At 49.6% G+C, this 23188-nt stretch overlaps 2 protein-coding genes across 9 annotated transcripts in view; one reads left to right on the top strand and one right to left on the bottom strand.

Annotated features, from left to right (window-relative positions):
* Positions 1-1281: 1281 nt before the first annotated feature.
* On the bottom strand, positions 1282-8267 carry GID8 (GID complex subunit 8 homolog). Of its 2 annotated transcripts, none has more exons than XM_044748645.2 (5): positions 7602-8267; positions 4713-4842; positions 3467-3663; positions 2768-2965; positions 1282-1955 (listed from the first exon to the last, which is right to left on the bottom strand). In XM_044748645.2, the coding sequence occupies exons 2-5, from the start codon at positions 4828-4830 to the stop codon at positions 1782-1784; spliced, it is 687 nt and encodes a 228-aa protein (XP_044604580.1). In that variant the 5' UTR covers positions 4831-4842; positions 7602-8267; the 3' UTR covers positions 1282-1781. The 2 variants fall into 2 exon arrangements, with proteins under 2 accessions (XP_044604580.1, XP_014704639.1); XM_014849153.3 differs by lacking the exon at positions 7602-8267 and adding an exon at positions 7258-7535.
* Positions 7920-23188, top strand: part of DIDO1 (death inducer-obliterator 1) — a 57624-nt gene continuing 42355 nt past the window's right edge. For 3 of the 7 annotated variants that reach the window (XM_070486248.1, XM_070486246.1, XM_070486243.1), the window contains exon 1: positions 7920-8057. The gene's annotated coding sequence lies outside the window, so the exon portion shown is untranslated. Of the gene's footprint in view, positions 8078-17133; positions 17272-23188 lie in introns of those variants that run through there. The other 4 variants (XM_070486249.1, XM_070486247.1, XM_070486244.1 and 1 more) reach the window with 2 other exon arrangements.

Raw genomic sequence — 23188 nt, 5'->3', positions numbered from 1 at the left:
ATTAAAACTCTCTTTCCCTCTAAATTATTTTTATCCTCAAAGCTCAGAGGAAATGATCCTAAAGAAAGTTTACACCTGAAAACGACTATGGAGACAGAGTTGACACACATCACTTCTGGGGTGAGGGGCACGCCCTCACCCTCCCCAAATGAACCAGGCAGCACAAGGGGACAGTCTGGAGCCCAAAGTGGTCTGCAGGGGCCGCAGGAGTTCTAACATGCTTCCGTGACTGAAGGACAGCCGCCACCTGGCAAAGGCAAATGCTGCCCACAGCTCCTGCCCTCAAAACAGCAGCACCCTCAGACCCCTCAGCGCAGGCAGAGAAGAGCTGTATCGCAGACACTGCGTGACGGAGCTTCAGGGTGCGCAGGGCCTGGACAAAGATGGCCCCAGCAATCAGAGGCAGGCCACCTGACCAACCCGAGTACCTGCAAGCTGCCTAACCTTGCTTGTCAAGGAAAGAAACTCCTCCAAATTCAGCTGCTAGTGGTCCTTCTCTCCACCAAGCCCTGGGTACCAGAACACCCTGTGCCAGTACAAGGAATCCACTGAGGGGGAACTTAGTCCCAGCCATTCCAGCAGCTGGCAGCCCACACCCAACGAAGTGCATGAGCTGTCAGAGGCAAGAGGAGCTCTGTGCTCTTGGTCACCGTCACCGCCACCTCCACAAGACTCGCCCTGAGGGATCAGTGGTTCTGTTATGCTCCACAAAACTGACTCCTAGCACCAATGCTCAGTGACACTCTGCAATGAATCCAAACACACGTGTTTCCACTCCAAGTTACATGGCACTCGCATCTCACTGGCTGCACTGGTTGCCACTTTCAAGCTCCCCACTGGGCACTCCCAGCCAAGGACTCCACCACACCAAGGCACACAGCCGTCAGCATTGGCACTCCCTCCCTCTGAGAAGTCCACTCCAAGCACACAGAGCAGGGGACTGGTCCTCCAGCTGCAGGCACCAGATGATGTCACTACCATCACCATGGGGAAGTCAGCCGCCAAAACAAAAGGTTTGTTTGAGATGACTAAAACTTTTTGGAGGCCGTTTTGGTCATTCTTGAAATCAAAGAGAAACCTTTATTTTCAACAAAACTGCCTAGAAGAGATGGTTCATTGATCCTCTAGGAAAGTTTCTCACCACATACAGCACCAAGATATATATTTAAAAAATTAGAAAACACACCACCCACCCCTCACACACACATCTCCCCAAAAGCCACACAACCCAGACCAAAAGGGAAAACAAATCAAACTCAACACCATCACACGGAAGAAGTGTTTGAATTAGGATTTACAAATTTATATAGTCTTTTCTATGAAAAAGCAAAAACCAAGGGGGAAGGAGAAACTTCCGCACGAGGCCTGAGGAGACTCAGGAGAAGTGAGAAATGCGCCATTGCCCACGTGCCCGCAGAGAGCAAAGCAGCCACCAGTGCTTCTCGTGTGCTCGGTGGAGTCCCAGTGTAGCCGGCAGTCCCCAGCAACAGCTCTCGAGGCAAAGGAACCCTTCAGCAGCCGACACACCGAGTGCCAGAGCGACAGCGCCAGCCGCCACCACCTCCAGGTTGCACCACAGGCGGATGCGGATCAGACTGCCAGAGACAGTGTCTTTCACTGCGAGTCTTCCCGGGCTTCAAAGGGCCATTTTTCCCTTCAAAAAAGATGCCGGGTCAAAAAAAAGTAAAAGGGGGAAAGAGTTCTCTACTGCAGTAAAAATGTTTCAGTCGCAGATGGGCCAACCAGTGTGCTGGGTGGGGCGCGGTACCGCTGCACAAGCCCTACTTAGGCTCCTCAATGGCGCCCTTGCTGAGGTCTGTCATTTTGGGATATTTCACTTTCTTCTGGTCCAGCTCATTCTGAGCCCAAAGGAGTAGTTTCAGTAATTTTGCCAGCTTGGGTGTTGACTCACGATTTTCGTAATCTAGGACAGCTTGGTTAACTTCACTCCACACCTAGAAAATAAATACATCCAATAAAAACAACCACACATGCAGAGCACCAGCAAGAGTCTGTGATAATATCATTTACACCTCTCGAAAACCATTTTTACATGAGAAGCTTACATCAGAAGGTTGTGATTTATTTAAACAAACAAGAAGCCCAGAACCATGCAGGACCCTGGAGGAGCTGAAACATATACTCCTTGCCCAGAGGGGGTTCATGTCTGGTCGGCAACACCACATCTGGCCTGGATAGCAGTTAAATGCCATAAGCCAGGCTCCAGGGGACAGGGAGAGGGGAAAGACCAGGGTGGGAGTGACAGGAGATCCATCCCAGCGAGCCTCAAGAGGACACCTGGCGTGGGCCTCGGGGCTACACTCCTTCGAGCACAGAGGAGAGCGGGGAGACAGGGAGCTGTGTCTGGGAGTGACGAGCCATCACGTGGGCTGGAATACAGAAGCAGCAGTGAGGAGAGCAAGGAGCAAGTCTAAGAAGCAAATATGGGAATTTAAATAAAAAACACTCAGGACACCTATCTCTAAAAGTCTCCAAATAAACAGGAAAGAGGTTAAGACAAATGAGAAAAATTGGCAAACAGGCTCGAATATGTGACAATAAAGTCACAACACTCTGCTGTTCCTCGTTTAACACAATAAACGATTAAAAACTAGGGCAGAATTGATGCTATCATACCATACATGCCCAGAAATGATCTGTCTCTCATTCTACACCATAAATTCACACACACTGTATTTTTCTGAAAATCCCATTCTCCATATCCATTAAAGGTGAGAAGGAAGACTTTCCTTTCACCAATCTTTACCTTTTGCCTCTGCATCATATTGAGGAGATCTCCAAAGGGTGACTCTTCAGGGTTATCGAAGGCCAGCAGGGCCAGTGTGCGCTCCATCTCCGTCAGGCACTCTCTGCTCTCTTCGCCTTGCTCTGCCAACTGGGTCTGAGCGAACTCCAGCGCTGCCTCTGTCTCGCGCTGGCGGATGAGCTCGATCAGGTGCTGTTGCTAGTCGTCGGCAAAGGCAGACAGGTTTACACACCACACACCCCGTCGTATGGCATTTCTTTCTAGTCAGAAGGACATCTTAAAGGACAGTTTCCTAGCATCTCTGAGTTATTAAATTTGTTGTTCTTGTTTCGCTGAGGAAGAGTTGCCCTAAGCTAACATCTGTACCAATCCTCCTCCACTTTATATGTGGAATGCCACCACAGCATGGCTGACAAGTGGTCTAGGTCTGTGCCCAGGATCTGAACCCGCCTACCCGGGCCACCGAAGCAGAGTGTGCCAAACTTAACCATTACATCACAGGGCCGGCCCCTAAATTGGCATTTTTAAAGCAAGAAACAGCTTCTGAAATATATGACAATAGCTACGTCAAACCCCTTCCCCATGTAAATTAAAACAATAGTCTATTGATGCAGATTAGCCTCATTACTTCTGAATCATTGCAAATAACCTTAATTTAACGAGTGTCCACAAACCAGACGCCTCTCAACAGAAACTCACTTGCAGGTGGAAGTACAGATACCGGTTTGTGTCCAGGAGCTCTGGATGGAGGCTGTTGATCAACGCAATAGCCTCCTGAATCTGGCCTTTCAGGATCATCTCACGGATTTTGATTCGCTCATCAAGTGTTTCTAGATCCACACTAGGTTCGATCCCGGATTCCATTCGAAACTTCTCTGCTGCTTCCTTAAAGCCCTCTGAAAATGAAAACCATCTTCATTGCTTGGAAAATCATTCCTGTTAAACCTTTTTATCTCTAGAAAGCCTGTTCACCTTGAGTAAATCCCCTCCGATGTGACCCACTCCTTCTTAGGGATTTGGTATCAACAGCTTTGTGATGAACTAGTCACGCCTGTGAGATACAGAAAAGGAGAAAACCATGCTCATTTCGCTCTACTCCACTCAAACAAACTCTAATCCACCAGCCAAAGGTGAGAAAGAATGCCAGGAAGCCCAAAGTGTTGGTGTGGGCTCATTGAAGAAGGCTGCAATTCCACGTATGATGCAGAGAAGCTGCAGAGCTGGTCCAGGTGAGGCAAGGCACACTGGCTACGCTGTCACAGCCGGCAGTGACCTGGCCACTCCCACCTCTCAGTGAGTCTACAGTTCTCTTCAACATCAAAGCAGCCTGTGTCCCTCTCTCTCTCTACACACACACACACACACACACACACACACACACACACAGAGCTACAGGCTGGTATTTCTTCATCACCTTTCAAAAAAGGTCTTCACAGAGACTAATGTGGGGGGCCCAGTGCTGGGAACTGGTAGGAAGGAGACTTCCACCCTTTGGAAACATCTGGGTTTTCCTTCCAGGTACAGAACTGCCCCTTCCTCTCCCATGTCAAGGAGGACTGAGGGTCAGCTATAGAGCACGTTTCTTTCCTTCCTAGGCTTCTGCCCTTCCCCGTTTCCTCTTTTCAGTTGGGCACACCTTCTAGAAACAGTCCAGTATAATCTATCAGACTGGCCAAAAGCCCATTACTTGGGCTTTAAATGTACTTCAGAACATTCTTAATTATCTTGATTAACTGTAAAAACGTCAAAGGCCAAGAAAGAGGTTTTTGCCTTAGGTCTCAGAGACCTGGGAGAATCTTATCTTCAGAAGAGAATATCTTCAACATGATAATTTACAAGTTTATTAAGTTAGCACCGTGTTTGTATAATGCCTAAACACAACATATCTTTACCACGGAACTTCAGTACTAAAGTTCTGATTGTGTGTACAAAAGGGGAGAATTACCTGTGACCAGGTAGTTCATGATGAGACGGTTCATGTCTGCTCGCTGGACATGTAAGTTATTGAGTTTCTCCATCCACTCATCTTTCGTGATTTCATCGGGTTTTTCTGCATAACTCATTCTGATTTATTTCTACAGGAAAAAAAAATTTTAAGAAATTGGTAAAGAATTCTATGACAACTGTGCTCATTTCAGAAATAAACACAGTGACGTAGTAAGAAGTAAAAGGAAGAGAGTGGGAAGATAATTTAAATCTGCAAAACAGCAATTGCAATGGGCCTGAGACCCAAACGCAGGTTTCAGGAACAGAAAGAAGGCTGGGGTATTTAGAACTTAGGATGAATGCAGGTAAGAGCCAAGGGTCTTAGAACTAAGAGGTCAAGAGGTCAGCTGGGGTCAGAGTGAGTAAGGCCTCACAGGCTGCAGGAGGAGTGTAGACAGAGACTCCTCTCAGCACAAAGGGCACCTGTGAAAAGTATAAGCTAAAGAACTACATGCTCAACTTATGTGCTCAAAAGAAGCCCACAATCGCATACCCACCACACTGACAAAAATTACCAAGTGTTAACAGAGACGTGGGGTTCTCTTGAACTCTTTACACTGCTGTCAGAACAGACTGGTGGTACAAAAACATTTGGCATTCCTCGTAAAGCTGAAAACGTGTGCTCCTCACAGCCTAGCAATTCTACTCCTGCTAGATTGAGACCCTCGTAAACTCACCATGCATCAAACACAGACAAGCCTGTTTAAAGAAACTGCTCAAAACAGCAAACTATGGAAGCCACCCACCCAGATGTTCATTTAAACAGCAGCACGGACAAATGAACTGTGGTTCACAGAACCAAAATCCCAAGCCCGAAATCCTTGGGCAGACATGTTTCAGAATTCAGAATTTTGCAGATTGTACAAAGACTATATGGCACAGTTTACCACACAGTATATGACATCCTCACTGGGGTCTGGGACAGCACCTCATAAACAAGTATTTCTTCAGTGAAATGTATGTGTATTCATATTGAGTGGAACACAGGCTATTAAACAGCCTTCACGAGGTCAGGTTTTGTCATCACATACCTTTCATTTTCAGAGCTATTTGGATTTTGGCATTGCTGAGAAGGCATTGTGACCGTGTATTCACATAACAGAATTCACTACAGCGCTTAAAATAAAGGAACACAAGCACATGGATGACCCTTAAAAATGAGCTGGATCAATCAAGCAAGTTGCAGCAGAGGCCCAAGCATGGCAGACAGTTTAGTAAAGAACAAAAACAAGACAACTACATAACGTGTACTTTGGCAATAAATACACACGTGGCAGAACTGTCTTGTATTAAGTAAGGGCATGAAACACGAAACTAAGCAGGTGGTTACCGTGGGAGGACAGGCAGATAGGTAGGTGCCCACCCTGGGAGCACCTGCTGGGCTCTTGAGACAAGTGGTGAGCCCACCACTGTCCACTTCATTTTAATCCTTCGTAACTGATATGTATATTATGGGTACTACTATACGTAGCTAAGCACATGCTAAACTACTTCAATAAACAAATAAATAAAAGACGGCAAATGTGGGGTAGTGAGAGCTGAGCAGGAAGACAGATAAGGAGCCAGCCAAACAAGAGAGGGCAGCGGCAGAAGAGCTGGAGACACAGCAGATCGACATTCTGTGGACATGAGCCAATGGGCCTTGCTGCTGGACTGAACATGGAGGGATAAAAGAGCGGGAAGACCCGAGGACAATCGACCAGAGGCTTCAAGCTTGAGGTCTAGGAGGGTGGGGCCACAAATGAGAGGGAAGGACCGGGAGAGAAACAGGTTTGAGGAGCAAGGCAAGTCTGAGCTATGAGACACGCAGGTGGAGAAGTCAAGCAGGCACCTGGATTGCAGGTCGGGAGCTCAGAGCTGGAAACATTAATTAGGAAAACATCTGCCAAAAAATGATACCAGAAGCCAAGAGTTGGGCAAAGATCACCAAGGGAGATAGTGTGGGTAGGGAGGCAAAGGGGCACAAAACAAAGTCCTCAGGTGCTTGGAGGACGCGGCAACGTACAGATCAGCCCAGGGGGGAGGCGCAGCAGAAGAAAACTGGCCGGGCAGGCAAAACCAAGAGACGCTGTCCCGCACACAAATACCCATCTCCTGCTACGGCCAACTGCACGACTCACTCAGGCCCTCTTCTGATGTCTAGACAACAATTCAACATAACCGAGGACAAAGAAGGCACCCTCTGTCCGCTTCCACTGGGTAACCAGCAGTCACCCAGGCACCACTCCCTGGCGGGGAGAGCGACTTTTGAAAGCAACCACTTTGGAGGACTGGCCTTTCTGTTTCTTGCAAGAAGAACTCAGCTGTTAAATATTCAACGTTTGATTCAAATCAAAATCCCAATTCTGAAGACGTGCAAGCAGCCATGCACGTCCCGGGCAGCCCAGTTCCTGCTCTGAAGCGGTCCTGCGATAAAATCGTTCTCCTCGCAGAGACACATGTGCGACATCTCCAGGAACTACCGCCCTCTGACCAGCGGCCCTTGTGAACGCCGGAGCCCTCACCGGAACGCGCTCCAGGAACACGCCGAGCTAAGCTGCCCGCTCCACCGCGCCCGCCCCACCGCGGCCGAGAAGGACAGTCTGACTTGCAGGTCCGGAGGGCGCCGCCTCCCCCGAGAACTCGCCCGGTTCTGACACCTGCGGCGACCCGCAAACCGTAAGGCCCGAACGCGGGCCGGCGGCCTCGGACGGAAGCACCGGCGGCGCGGGGACCCGAGCCCGGCCCCTCCCGCGTCTCCTCGCCGGCCCCCGCCCCGGTCTCCTCCCGCCCCGGGCTCCTCCCCCGTCCGCCGCGCTCCCGCGGAGACGCCCGGCCCGGCCCCCTCGGCCCGCCGCGGCCATCTTACCGTGCGGATCCCGCCGCCCGCGCTTCGCGGTCCCCACGGCAGCTCGGGCGACCAGGCGGGCGGGGAGGGCGGCGGCGGCGCCGGGGAGGGGGAGGCGGAGGCGGGGGCCGCGGCGGAGGCGGGGGCGGGGGCGGGGAACTGGAGGCCAGACGCACCGGCGGCCGCCCCCCTCAGCCACTTCTCGCGAGATCGCGATCCGGTAGCCAATCAAGTGCTCCCGCGAGGGGGCGGGGCGCAGCAGTTTCCCGGAAGCGGGGGACCCCCAGCTTCCGCCCTTGCGCAGAACTCCCCTCGCGGCGCCCTCGCTCTACGGGTTGGCGCGAGAGTCAAAAGGCGTCGGCCGCCTTTGGGCAAGATGGCCGCCGTTGAAGCGTCGTGTGGGGGAACTTCGCGCCGGGATGGCGACATCTAGACTGAGTCGGAGGCGAACGTCCCAGCGTCCCTTCCGTCGTTTGTGTGAGCCCGGAGGGCATGGGGTGAGGGCGGGAGACAGTCGCCGGTGTTTCGTGTCGCCCCGAGGCGGAGTGCCCCCGAACGGGCGCCCGCCTTCGCACAGGCCCGGGAGGACCCGCCCGAGCGCGGCCGACGGGAGCGCTCCATTCCGTCTGCTGAGGCTGGTCCGGGGATTGCCCGGCCGTGGCGGGGAGCGCTTGCTCGCCCGCTGCCAGATGAATCAACAAACGGGCCGCCCTCTGGGAGCCTCCGCCCGGGGCCAGGCGCTCCCTCCCCCCGGGGCCCGGCCCGCCCTCCGCCGCGCTCAGGTTGGGCAGGGGCTGCAGGCGTGTGCGACAGGGCCCCGGGGTGCCGCGGCCGCTGCCCGGCGACCGGAGGGTCTCCCTGTGCCGCAGCCGGGTCCTGGGGGACGCGGAGACGCAGAAATACACGTTCGCGCGTTTGCTTATTGTTGGTCGTCTGCTCAGGAAGAAAGCAGACCGGCTCAGAGGAGGGTCTCGTCTTCCTATTGCCGGAGAGTAATGTTAAAGGACGTTAGAGCGCTTCGGGAAGGAAATTGAAGTGGCAGCCTCTTATTTCATCCGAGGAAATCCGACGTCTTCCCCATTTAGAAGTCAGGAGTTAGATGGTTTCATGTGATTGCTCAAAAGTGAACTGAATAACGCGAAAGTGTTCTCAGACTTCTCCCGGAAACCAAGTCTAATTTGGCAGATAGCTTTAAGAGCGATGACTAGTTATGGACATTTTCCATTAGTGGAACGAGCTAAATCTGCAGATCCAAAGCTTTGATACAAATCTAGTATTTAAAACGCAGGTGCAGCACGTGTCCATGATTACGTTCTTTGCAACTGCTTGACCCTATAAACAAATTTAAATGTCACCTTAATAGTGTGCGATAGGTTGCGGATTTTAAAAATTCTTTTCAATGGTACACAAGCAAAAAGCATGCATGGCAGTGTCCTAAGGAAATACAGTATTCCTGTCCACAGAGGCTTCAGCCGCCCCTTCTCGGTGGGTCATAGGTTAACAGCCCCTACCCTCAGCAGCCAGCCAGTTACCAAGTCCTGCAGATTCTACCTCCTTGGTTAGGTCTAAAGACTGGCTGCTTTTTATTGTGCCAGCCTCTCCCTCAGAACATTGAGGCTGTCTTCTCTGTTCCTTGGATTGCCCTCCCAGAGGTCCTGCCAGCTCCTTTCTGAAACCCTCGGAGCAGGCAGGGTGATCTCTCCTTGTCCCCCTCACACCCTTCCTGGACTGTGCAGCTGCCTGTGCAAAGTGAGCACAGTTAAAAACAGCACGCTCCTGCCCTTTCCCTCTCTGCTCCAGCATCCCGACCTGTTTGAACTTCTCCCCACTCAACCAGGTTGTCTCACCTCTGGGCTCTCACATAAAACACTTGGCTAGGCTGACTTCTCAGAGTGGGAACCTTCCCTAATCAAAGTTGGATGTGCTGCTTCTCTTTTGTGCTCATGTGCTGTTCTGAATTATCCCTTTGTAACATTTGGCACACTGATCTGTATCACTGATGCCTGTAGGATGTCATGCTTCACAAACGTGAGCTTGACAGGAACTGAAGCATCTAGTACGTGGTAGGAGTTCACAGAGATTTGTTGAGAAGGTGAAGGAATAAGTGAGTGAGTGATGATGGAGACCTTCACTGGAAGCAGCCTCTGGAAATGGACCAAGGGAGACCTTCACTGAGGAGGGAAGACTGGCAGTCCCTGGTGACTGACAGTTTGTAGAGGTACGGGAGGGAAGAAGTCAAGAGTGACGCTTAGATGTGGATCCTGGTTGATGAGGTCAATGGTGGTGGTGCCAACTGAGAAAGAACCATCATGATGAGGAGTGAGATGGAAGGGAAGGGAAGATGATGAGTTCACTGTGGACCTTGTTTAGTTTGAGGTGCCTGTGGGACACTTTAAAGCTCAAGAGAAGGATGAGGGTTTTGTGTGTGAAGGCTGATAAACGTATTCAGAGAAACTCCATAGAGAGGAGGAGTGGATGAATCCAGGAGGACAGCAACATGTAGGCATTAGCGAAAGAAGTTGTCCATTGAGGCAACAGAGAAGAAACACCCGGAGAGGTTTGACAAGGACCAGGGCCTCAGCAGGCTCTCCCGAAGCTGTGGGGCATAGTTTCTAGATGTGATTAGCAGCGTCAGATGCAGCAGGGTGGGCAAGTACGGCATTCAGCAACAACTGTCCAACAGTTCCTGGTGACAGAGTAAGTTCACTGACAAGGTGGGGTGGCAGTTAGACTGCGGTGAGTTGAGAGGTGAATGGGGGTTAGGTGAAGTCAGCTCATGTGTTTACCACTTTCAGAAGTGATTCAGGCTGTGCGGCAGATGTGCAGAGAAGTGAGCAGGTGGAACTGATCACGTTAAACACTGAAGCAGCAGGATTTGGTGGCTGAGGGGGAGGGAGGCAGGCCTGTCAAGGAGAATCTCCAGGCTTCTGGCTTGTGCATTTAAGTTACGGCCGGGACCATCGCTGAATAGAGACACCAAGAAAGGGCCTGGGTTAGTGAGGAGGCTCAGAAGTCATGAGCTCATTTTGCATGCTTTAGGTTTTGAGGTGCACTTGAGGCATCAAGTGGAGATGTTAGGGGAACAGGTGAGTAGATGCATCCAGATCAAGGTAAAGGCAAGCACAGCCAGGTGTGCTTGAGGTCCCCTGTGGAGAGTGTATGGAGTGAAGATGGAGGCGAGCCTGGCCGGAGCCCTGAAGACACCAGCCTGCAGCGAGGAGGCTGAGGGTGTGGGAGCAGGAAGGAGGTGGGTGGGTTCTAGGCCACTTTGGCCACCATCTGTAGCATTGACCAGGCTGACTAAGATTTCAGCCCAGTGGGATCATTAACTGGCTGCACTTCCTGGTAGGAAAGAGGGGCACCTTTGTGGGGGGGACAGCCAGGGGTCCAGTGTGTTCTCCAGGCTCAGGTGGAGAGTTTTGTTTTGACAAATTAGCAGTTCTTTAAAGACAGGAGTTAACGGTTTATTTCTTAAAAGAACATTAAAGAGTTCTTAAAAAGGGAAAAGTATTTTGAGAATAAAATACACGGTGCTTCCTTTACTCAAATCCTAGACTGTTCCACAACTAGGATATCAGCCATGTTTTAGAGAACCACAGTACTTCGGTGGGTATTTTTGTCTTACTCTAAAAACCCAAAAGCATAAAATCAAACCCCTGCATACTGGAGCCCCTGCTTTCAAAGAGATTTGGCAAAAACAAACCTGATTGTTCTGGATAATGAATAAACGAATTGGTTGTTGCTGCTCAGAATCATTGCCACAAGCAGGCAGTAAACACCAGGGAGTCAGTTTCCACAGGCTTAGCTGTTCAGTGTTCTAAGTTTCTTCATGGAGATGTTGAAAGGAGTAAGGAAGAATTTTATTACGATGTAGTTGCTGCACATACTCAGATGCCATGCGTCTTACTTGGACTAAGACCCCCGTGGAGCATGTCATGGGGTTGTTTGATATGGTCACCCTCCCTCTCCATCTCTTTCTACATCATACACTAAATCAGAAAGCCTGGCTATGTCAGACGTTTCTTTGGATGGGTAAAAGTAAGAGTAATGTTTTTATTGATCCTTTTCTTTTTAACCTTTAACTCCTGCTGAGGTTGTACCATAAACTGTGTCCAGCATCAAGCTCCTTGAAACAAATGAGTGGTGTGGGGGCTGCCAGCAGGAGGGCACGGGCAGACCGCTGGAGTGGCATTGTTTAATTTGCCCATTTGCAGACTGTTTGTGGACCATTCCTATTGAATTTGACTTTGCCCGTCAGACCTGACTGGTCAAGAGTTTGATATACACATCAGTTTGGGATTGGACCTTTCTTTCTTTTTATAAATTTAAACAAAAATTTATATAGATATACACATGTATATCCATATAAAAACACATATATAATAGATATGTGTATAGTTGTATCTATGTATGCTTTAAGGATTTTTTTTGTATGAGACCCGCTGTTAGGATCAGAAGTCTAACTGGAAGTTAGAAGCATTGAATGAAGATGAGACATTTTTTCTGTCCGTGTTCACATTTTCCTTTTTTAAAACACACTTGCAAAATTTTTGTTTTTTGCTTTTTTGACTTTAAAGTCCTCTTACATTTACTCTTTAAAAGCTTACTTTCTATTGGAGTGAGAGGAACTTTTGTACGTCTGACAGGCTCCTAAGATTTTTCATTTCTCTGCACAACCATAACAGGGAACATTCTTGGCCTCTCACCTTCTGTTGACAGATTTGGGGGAGATCTTGTTTTTCCTTGGATTTCTAAATTTTAGAAGCAGTTTGTTCAATCTGGAACTCAAACATATTCTGGTATCAGAAGGGTAATTTATGGGTATTGATTTTGTTGAAATTCAGAATAAAATCTTTTGGGTGTCCTTTTGAAAACCCTAAAGCTCAGCTTCTGTTATTCTTGTTGGTATTTCCTTCAAATACACTCTTTCTCACTTTCACCATTTTGTTTTTGTGAGCCAAGCAAGAGCAGGAATTTATACAGTATTTCTATTCTGGACAAATCCAGAAAGCCACTGTTAGACCTGACTTTTAAACAATCTTTTTCACTTTTTAAGTATTTTCATTTGCGGAAAAAAAATAATCTCTTAAAATGTAGCCTGTACGATTGTAGCTGCACCCTCCCTCTGAAGCCCGACACGCCAGCGGCCTGGTGCCCTGCCCCTGCCCTGGAACTTGGTTTAGGTTGACCATCCTCTCACCTTGGGGAGGTTCTGGAGCTTTCTTTTCATGCTCCCCAGTGGGTTTAGGAATTCAAGGAAGGTCTGTGGGCTTGGTTTCCCTTTTCTCTGTTACATACTTAGCAGCACGATTAGCCTAGAAGGCTAAAGGGCCCATTTAGGCACAATTGCTTTACTCTTAAATTGCTTTTCTGTCAAGATCTGTGAAAGGCATTGATTTTTTCTGGCTTCTTTATTTGGTGTATTCCTTTAGAGACTGTTAAGAGATGAAACCAACCAGAAAGGAAATATGATTTTTATGCCTTATACTTATTAAAATATTAATTTCTTCTGAAGTTGACTTTATTTCCTTTCCTCACTCAACTCAAAGGGAAACTTAGACTCTCAGAGTAACAGGAACTGTCCTAGAAGGTAGGAGTAACAAGCACTGTTCTATTTGAATGTGTTCGCTCTAGTTTAGGTAACAAAGCTAGGGCTTTATTATAGAGGGAGAGAGAAAAATACTTGGACTTAATTTTTTCTAAGGATCTCTGGAAAAGGGTGGAAGACCCGAGAACACATCTAGATTCAGTGCCCTGTCTCCTCTGCACTTCTTTGTACCTAGTGTTAGATCATTGTCGTGAGGCCACAGCCACCTTGTCTGGAGCCACTTCCACAGGCTGAAGGGACCCAAGAGCCGTGGCTTGTTGCTTTTCTAATTAAGATAGTCATAGCGGTGGTTTATGGCATTCTTGTTCAAATGATGGGACACCATCCCAATGCCAGCTACAGACGTTTAGTGTAGAAAGATTACGTGGCACAGCATTAGTGGGCGCGATTCCCTCCTCCCACGTTATTCCCTTTCCTAGTCTTTCACCTTTGTTGATTCTTTTCCCTAAAAGACAGATTGGTATGATTCTCATTTGCTACTTTGAATGTTTAGCTCTATCACATTGCGCAGATGACTTTCTGTAAGTCTTCAGGATTGGACACAAAGTTTAACCCCTAATTCTAACTTTTTCCTCACCTTGTGTTTTGTCTCCTGGCCCTGTTCCATGCTGCCAGCCCCCTTGACTTACCTCTACCCTCGCCACCACAGCACTCTGCTTCTGAGACAGTTGGTCCCTTCAGAGCAGCATCTAGCCGAACTCTCGTAGTCAGTGAAGCGGGCTTTTCTGATGGTGACGCACAAATGCAGGATCTGCGCCTCTGCTAGACAGACCTGCTGTTTGCCCTACAGGAGAGCCAAAGGCTAGTGCTGGGTCTTGCTTTGGGAGAGTAGTAGCCAGTTTGATTGTGAGATGACAGGACCGTCCAAGTGAATTTATCTAAAATTAACTGTTAAAGTTAGCTGGCTTTATACAATGTAAAAGTAATGAAAATTCATCAGTTTCTCAAATAAAAAAAGAATACAGTGGTTAAAGCTTTTGTTAGCAATAAAAAAAAAAATACTAGATTTGTCTGTTCCTGGGAATCTACATTGTATCCCCGGGGAATGGCAGGGGTGTATTTTGTAATAAACTTTCCGTTCACCTATTTAATTCCACAAATAGTTAAGAGCACAGCCTCTGGGTGCCAGGCACCATGCACCAGGGACCAGAATAGGGTGAGAAGCAAAACAGAGGGAGATGCTGTTGTCACTGAGAGCACCAGGCCCAGCCTTGGGGCAGCCCCCAGAAGACTGGGGAATCTGCAAGTAATGCATAGTTCTCCACAGTGTGCCACATGCTGTCTGTCCAGCAAGCCTGGGGCCTGGGCAAGTGTGAGGTCTGAGCCCTGCAGTCCTTGACCTCTGCATCAAAGGGCACCGGCAGCGGTGGCCATTCTGGAAGAATCCTGCGGGTTTTCTCCAAACTGAGGCCAGGGAGGAGAAGAGCTGCTGACCTTGTCCCTTCCACCACCCCCTGCCCTCACCCCATTTCCCCTCCCCCACCCCGGGGCCACCCCCTCAGCCCGAGCCTCCCCTCTGCCCCAGGTCCATCTGAGTACGATGCAGGGCCACCTGGGACCCAGCCTGGGGTCCAATGGGGGTCACTGCTAGCTGAGGGGCTGCCCCTCACCTGTGACCCTGACCCTCAAGTCACTTCTCAGCGACCCGCCCATGGAGAGGGCCTCGGGCTGCTCTCTGTCTGAATTGCAAGTGAGAGTAACAATAAAAGTACTTGCTGCTGCCTCGCCTGGTTTTAAATTGTCCTTGGAAACAGCTGCCCTGAGGGTGCGCTTTGCCTGTGGTGATTGCATTTGACCCCAAGGAGAGGCGCACTTTACTTTAGGATTTTCATTTGGGATCAGGGTATTCTGCTGAGGACCCTGCTTTTCAATGGGCTTTAATTCAGGGGTGAGAAGAGTGGGCACCAAGAAGCAGTTTTTGTAAAGGATTGCTGAGTTTTCTATAAACTTCCTTGAACTTTCCATGGGGTGGGGGTGGCAGGACCTGGTGTATATAAGTGTTGGTGATGCGCCAATCATATTTTTTTCATGGAGACTCTGAAACCTCCTTGAGGCATGGAAGCCTCTTAAGCTTCCTGCCCCCTTCCACCCTCTGAGCCACTCTTGTTGTCAGTCCACAGGACTTTGGGACTTTCGTTTGTGCATTGGGGATATTTAAGGGAAGAATTTGAGACAACCGGAGCCCCTTTCAAAAATTTGTTTCATCCTCTGGGTTTAGCTATTAAAGTACATTTGTTAGAAGGAAATATTCTTTAGCTAGTAGAGTTCAACCAAAAAATACCCAATCTACAATTCCAGAAAGGCCTTTTTCACCAGCGAAGAGCAGCTTCCATCAGGAGTGACAACAGGTGAACTGGAATTACGTGAAGAGGTCGCAGGGGGAGGGCCTGGCTCCTCACCAGGGTGGCAAGTGCCCCTCAGCCCACAAGCCAAAGTCAGAGCCAGCAATCAGAGTCAGGTCCTGCTGGGAGAGATTCGAAGGGGAGGCTCAGTTCCAGGGGCCTGAGTGGTTTCCTTTCCTGTTGCTTTGTGGGAGGCATCCTGAGGATCTTTGAGGACTGTAGTGACAACGAGTGGGGGCTTCCTGCTGTTGCTCTCTGGGTTTTCCCCTTTGTCTGCTGGTTTTCCACTCTGAGCTTTCTCATGCTTCCTTCTCCTATTCCATTATCCGCCCACTCCTAAGGGCCTTTCATCCCTCTGAGCCCCCAGCCTGGAACTGCACCCCAGTGTTAAAATCTCACCTTGCAGAAAGATGTGACTGCTGGTTTTGCTTTCTTTAAAGATCTTCATCTAAAGAGGCGGTGTGGAGTTTCCCGTCCAACTCCTGTTTAGGGAGCCCTTTGTAGGGAGGCCTCAAGTCATCTTCCCCGAGTTACAGTATGTGAGTCCCATTTTACAACTTGCCCAAGATCAAACTGCTTGTTCAAGCTGGTTTCAACTCCATCTGGCGGGTCTGTAAACTTCCCGCTACGCCTACCTGAGGGCAAACCTGAAGCCACATCGAGATGGAAGAGTATAGAGCCCATCCTTGCAAGATTCAATGAAGGTGGTCCTATGGGAACTGCGCCAGCAGAAACAAGCTGTGTTGTATTCCTTTGGAGAAAACTGACAGTCTCTCTCGGAAAGAAACTGGCGGGCCCTGTGATCTTTAGAGATGTTTATCAAAAAGCATGCCTACTCCCAGGCCCCTGGTTCTCGCACAAGGAAGCATCTCTGCTTCACTGTGCGCAGGGCAGCTTTCCGCTTTTCGCTGGGCCTAAAACAAAGGCCAAGGGGTCCTGTTTCTAAGGAGCTCCGAAGAGGGCTGTGGAGGAAGTAATGGGGGCAAAGGCCCGGCCAAGGCTGCTGCTGGCAGGTCAAATGTCCAGTGTCCACGGTGCCCCGAGGCAAGCAGCTCTTTCCCTCCGAGGTCTGTCTGCTGAGTATCTGGGGAGGCCAGGTGCAGGGTGTCAGTAGTCAGCACTGGCAAGAAACTGCAGGTGGAGGGTTACGCATCTGCCAGCGCCCCTCTCCCTTTTCCGACAGTGACCGGCCTCCCCCCGCAGTCCCGTGGGCAGACGCTCGCTGTGGCCGCGTGTAGGGAGGCTGAGGCGGGTCGCTGCGCTGCTGGGCGCGTGGGTGCAGGTTGAGCGCGGGGGGGAACAGAACGAGTCGGTGGGAAAAGAGCGCTGCGCCCTGCTGCTTGATCCTCGTCCCCGCCCCCTCCGCCACAAGGGGACCCAGGCAACGGTGCACTCCCTGGGGTGGCTGGTCCTCAGGGCCCCACAGCCTGGGATCCCCGCCGCCTCCACCCCCAGCTTTGGCCCTTGGGCTCCGAGAACCGGGCGGCGCACGGGGCGCTTGCGCGCAAGGCGGGGGCGGAGCCTGACCTCCGTTCGCTCGCCACGCGGGGGCGCCGCTCGGGGCGCGGGCGGCCTCTCTAGCACCCGGTGGGCCTCGGTGGCTGTGGCTCCGCTTCCGCTCGGAGCGCGGGCGGCCCCTCTAGCCCCCATGTCTCGGTGGCCGGCGCCGACCCCGCCCGCCTGTCCGCTCCGTGGCGCTCGGAGGAAATGGCTGCGAGACCCTAGAGGCCTGCGCCCCGCGGTGAGTGGGGCGCCGGGCGGAGGGGCCGACTGCCGCCGGCCGCATTCGGGGGGTAGGCGGGCGGCCGGGGACAGCTGCGGCGCCCGAGCCTGGCCCGCGCAGAGCCGCAGCGTCCGTGCTGGGCTGCGCTCCCGCCGGGAAGAGAAGATGGCGGCGGCCGCGGGGACAGACGGAGGGCGGGAGGGCAGGCCGGGGATGGGGGCTGCGGGGCGCCACGCCTGGGTGACGGGCGGCTAGGGGCCCGGCGATGGTCTCCATGCGTGGGCGCCGGCCTGGGGCCTGGTCAGCCCGCGAGGGGTGTTTAGTCGGTGGTTTGTTCACAGTGTGATCCGACTCGAAGGGATAATAGCAAATGTTGCCCAATCAGCAGCGTAGGGGGCGGAATAGGCCAAGAGGAGGGAAAATGCGCTTTCCTGGAAGTTCTCAGGCTCGCTGGGTTACACGAAGGAATGATTCTGTTTCAAGTAACTAGCTGGTAGGATTGGATCCTTTTGTTTTCAACCCCAGTTAGTTCCTCAAGACATTCTTGAAGGATCATGAAGTTTCATCCTAGGATCCTATTTTAAACTTTGGGTTCTGTTGCTTTTCGTTTAACTTGATGGTTTTGATTTCTGGCCGACTGCTCTTGTAGAGGGTACATTACGATAGTTCTGTGATGTTTGGCACTATAGTAAGCAAAGAAGGCTTTCAGAGAATCGGTTTCACTTTCTTAAAGAGTGTATGCCTAGCCGTAAAATACTGATTTCTAGTGTCTTTTTTGTGGGACTTGCCAATTTGATGTATATTGTGTCACATATTACTCTCCCTTTGTCCTGAAAGTGAAAGGGGCAACTTTTGCTTTCCACGGGAGGCGTGCCTCTGGCCGTTCCCTTTCTCTCCTTTCACGCCTTTGACATTCGGCTTCCCCTTTGCTTCCCTGTATTTCTGTGTCTGTTGCTCCCTGGCCAGATTGTGAGACGCTGGAGGTTAGGACCAGGTTTTCTGCTTTGAATCTAGCACCTCAGTAAATAAGCTTAGAGTTGGGATCATAGGTAACAACAGGGCACGAGTTAAATTGGAGGTACTCTTTAATTCTTACCTTAGCCATAGATAACAATATCCATATTATTTGCTCACTGATAGAATGAGATTTGAGCCTAATGTATCTGGGTGTTTTGCAGAAGGAAAAGGTGGATTTTAAGATCTTCTCAGTATATTGACATACTCTCAGTGTACTTGTAGATTGGTGCCAGGGGGAAGCTGCCTCCATTTGGCGCCAATAACAGCTCACGGTGGCTACTCCACCAAGGTGGACCCTGTTCTGAGCAGTTCATGAGTGCTAACTTGTTTAATGAGTCGAGTGCTTTTGTACGCATTCGAACCTCCAGGAAGGTGAAGCACGGGGAAGGAACTTGCCTGAAATCGTTGAGCTGGGTTCTAACTGGACTGTCGAGCCACCCCAGACAAATGTCCCATGGTTTCCCCAGAGCTACATAGACCCTAACTGAAATAATGCATCCAAGAAAGGTACTTTAGCTGTGCATTTCAAGGACATAAAATCCGTAACCTTTAGAACAGTTCCTTGATTTATTTGGCAAATATTTATCGCGTCTGTGTGCTGAACACCCTGGCTGTAGCAGCGACCAGAAAGATGGTCTTTCCAGTCCTGGAGACAAGTGTAGCGGGGGCTTGTGAGGGCATCCCAGCTCTTTCACTGAAACCCAGTGTTGCCATCCATGTGCCCTGGAGTCTAGAGCCCTTGTGGCACTTGGGGTTGGTGTATACATATATATGTGTCTGTGGCTAGTCCGCTAGTTTCCCATTTTAAACATGGCATAGACATCTCAGAAGTGTCACCTGGGAGACACAGACCCAGCCCTGTTGGAAACTTTACGCGTAAGGCATTTCTTAAGTGCTGTCTCTACCCTCCTTGCCTGTGTTTTTGAACACTTACTTTAACAGTGAGTTTAGGAATAACGTCTCTCTTTAATTTACTTTTAATTTTCTGCCTAGAGCTGTCCCTTATTAGCATTTGATTAAATTCAGGCTATTGCAAGCAAAGTGAGTTCTGTTCTGACAAGAAAAGGCACAGGGGCCAGCCCCGTGGCCGAGTGGTTAAGTTCGTGCGCTCTGCTTCGGCGGCCCAGGGTTTCGCCGGTTCAGATCCTAGGCTTGGACCTGGCACTGCTTGTCAGGCCATGCTGAGGCGGCGTCCCACATAGCACAACCAGAGGTTCTCACAACTAGAATATACAGCTATGTACTGGAGGACTTTGGGGAGAAGAGGATTGGCTCAGGTGCCAATCTTTAGGAAAAAGAAAAAAGAAAACGCACAAATAAAAAGTTATGCAGGGGCAGGCCCGGTGGCACAGTGGTTAAGTTCACACATTCCGCTTCGGCGGCCCAGGGTTCTCCGGTTCAGATCCCGGATGCAGACATGGTACCACTTGACAAGCCATGCTGTGGTAGGCGTCCCACATATAAAGTAGAGGAAGATGGGTAGGGATGTTAGCTCAGGGCCAGTCTTCCTCAGCGAAAAGAGGAGGATTGTCAGCAGTTAGCTCAGGGCTAGTCTTCCTCCAAAAGAAAAAAAGTTGTGCAGTTGCTGCTCCCCTCAGCTCCTTCCTCTCTGCTAGTACCCATGGTTACCGGTTTCTTTCCTGGCAAACAGTGCTGTTCACGGTGTGTATGCGTGTGTGAACATCACAATGGCTTTTTGAGGAAATGTGTCATGGAGGCTTAGAGATGGGCACTCTCAGTGCTTCAGATGGGCTTTGGGGTGAGTTTCTTTTGTGGAGTTTCCTTTGTGGGGACTTTGGCTCCCATTTTCTTTTGGCAGTGGAGTTTGGTCCTGCTGTTGACACTGTAAGTCTTTGTACGAACGTAGGGGTCTTAGTCACTGAGTGTGTGTTCCTGAGCAGCCCAGGAACTGGTTCTTTTTAGTTCTGTGTTTGTGACATGTTCCAGGTCCTGATTGTTTTATACTTCTATTAACATGGTACGTCGTTTTACCTTTTTTTATGCACTTTTCTCATGGTACCAAGTGACTTCCATTTGGCTCTTGCAAGAGCAAAGATTGGCTGTGTTTACGGGCCAGCTCACTGTTGTCCTCGGGTCCCTGCAGTGATAGGGTGTCCAGTGGAGGCCTGATTTTTCATATGCCTGGTGGACTGAAAGTCCATTAAGAAAGCTTTCCCTAAATGGAGTCTCCCCTTTGCATTTCTTGTTTAAATGATGAGGTCTGTTACAGTGGATATCTAATATTACTCTCTTTATGGCCATTATCACATGGTGTGTGTGAATGCCATTAGAAAGGCTCTATGATTAACACTTAATGGAAACGTACTAATCTACTAATAGAGGAAGAGGAGATCAGAAGCAGTCTGAAGCGAGCTCAGTTGGTCTGAGTGCCCACACTTCCTGGACAGTAGTCTCTTGCTTAGGCCTTATTTTATTTCTTCAGTAGTAATACTGAGGGTAAGTTGTTATCTGAAGCTGAATAGGTAATTGTACATATTTTAATAAGAATTCTTGTAGCAGTGACTTAATCAGTACTTAAATCAGTAGGCAGTGTTTATCTTGTGTGTAATTTGTGAAGCAGATATTTCTCTCTGGGAGTCAAACTTAGATGCTGTGGTTTTGTTTTCCTATGCTGATACAGATACTTTAAGTGGCATCTAATACACCTTTATAAGAAGGTACATGAGGGGTTTTTTCCCCAGTGTAAAGATAGCTTTACTGTGTTTGGGTTACAAAGTTAAATACATATATAGAAACTTAAAACAATATAAAAAATATAAAGAGGATAGCACAAACACCAGAAATGGCGCCATCCCGAAGCTGACATTACAGCTCTTCACGTGTTCGTGAACATGGGTGTGTGTATGGCAGGATGTGTTCAGGGAATGTAGCCACTGTGCAGGACTGAGTTGTGATCTGCCTCTTCACTCACGTGTGTGGGCCTCTTTCCATGGCAGTGGCCGTGGGGGTCATCATCCTTTAATTTCAGTCTTAAAGAATTCCATTATATGGATGTTTCTTAATTTTTCAAACCAGTCTCCTGAAAATGGACATCAGTTTGTGTTCCTTTGTGGAAAAAAAAGTGCCTGGGAGCCAGCCCTGATGGCCTAGTGGGTAGAAGTTTGGCGCACTCTGCTTTGGTGGCCCAGGTTCAATTCCTGGACTTGGAACCACACCAGTCTTCTCTGGGTTGCCATGCTGTGGTGGTGGCTCACAGAGAAGAACTAGAAGGTCCTACAATTATGTACTGGGGCTTTGCGGAGGGGAAGAGAGAGAAAGATTGGCAGCGGAAGTTAGCACAGGGTGAATCTTTCCCAGGAAAAAAAAATGCATGCCTGGGAGCACTCTTATAAATATGCCCCCCCCTTTCCCAGTTATCTCGGCTGGGTCAGAGTGAATGAAGCATGCCCACCTGGTCCATGGAAACAGGGATGTTGCCTGCTCTGTCCCCATGCCCAGCACATAGGGGCTCTTGGTAAATATTTGTCAGACTCTCCTGAGAGGGCCTGTTTCCCCAAATGCTCACTGACATGGGCATTGTCATTTTAATAGATGACTTCCACCATGTATTGCATGCTTGCTGTGTGCAAGCACTGACTGGCACTTGACAAGATGTAGTTTCAGATGTCTTTTAGGAAATTGTGAGGTCACAATTGTCCCCATTTCCCAGGCAGGAAAGTACAGCCCAGAGAGAGGTGCTTTTGCCCAGCATGCCAAGCTGTTTTTGTTTGCAGCTGGGAAGGAAGACAGGGACGTCTGACATGGAGCCTGCATTCTTCCATGGTGCCACCCCTTGAGCCTCCTGACACCCAATCTGCTTATTAGAGGACTCACCCCACTTGTGAATGGTGGGGTGTCACGCTGTAGTCAGTCGGGGAGGGCACTGCTGGCTGCCTTGGTCAGGACAGAGACTCTTGAGCCTGCACAAAGAAGAGTGGTCCCTCCTGAAATGCCCCTGGCCACCCCATGTAGATACAGGGCTAGGTGGATGCAAGCCAGGGACTGTGGGTTGGTTAGATTGTCATTTAAACTGTTTTCCCTTTCACAGCATGTTTTTAGTAGTAAGACATCCTTCCTCTGCACTTCGTCCAACCCATGCAGCAGTGGTACAAGTCTGTCAAGTGACATTGTATACAGCCTGACTGTCACGTCAGCTCTGTATGGATCTGCAAAAATGGATACAGAAACTCCTGTATTAAACTCAGACCTTTTCCACTATCCCCAAAAACAAAACTAGACATTGGTGTCTGCTAATCTCAGGGAAAAAAAGGAAGATTTCAGCTGAAAAACCACAGTTCATTCTTGACTTTTGAGTTTCCGAGGTCCCCAAGCATTTTTGCCTCTTGGCCTGTGACTTGAGATCCTAATACCTTCATAAGATGCAGCTTCACTCAAGAAGCAGACGCCTGTAAGAGAAGGCCTTTGTTTTTTTCTCCTAGCACGTGCTCTTTGAACTTAGGTGGCAGTCACTCTGGGAGTGCTGCAGTCAGTTTCATAGTTGGAAATCAGCGCCTTCTCAGTTGTCATGTGGACCTGTGATTGAGGAAAGGCCAGGGGCGGGGGTGTGGCAGGGGAGGTTGGTCTGGAAGAGTCTAATACTGAAGCGGTACTGCCACTGTCTTTTAGTCTTCCTGACAGGCAAGGTCGTCAGAGTTGCTTTTGGCCCATCAGGAGCAGCCCTTCAAAGTTACCCTAAGTGTAAAGTCTGTGCCCATGTCAGCCGTTCTCAAACTGACCTGTTTACACAGCTAAACTCAAGACCTCTTGACACCTCAAATTACCAGGACCCCAAAGAGCTTTTGTTTATTTATATTATATATATATTGATATTTACCATGTTAGGCTCTAAAAGTGGGATATTTAAGTTTATATTCATTTTTAAATCATAATGATAGACATCTGCATATTAATGTGAATA

This window comes from Equus asinus, chromosome 15, assembly GCF_041296235.1.
Source record: "Equus asinus isolate D_3611 breed Donkey chromosome 15, EquAss-T2T_v2, whole genome shotgun sequence".
Classification (NCBI taxonomy): domain Eukaryota; kingdom Metazoa; phylum Chordata; class Mammalia; order Perissodactyla; family Equidae; genus Equus; species Equus asinus.
The sequence above is the reverse complement of the archived record's forward strand: the minus strand, read 5'-3'. Positions and strand labels throughout refer to the sequence as shown.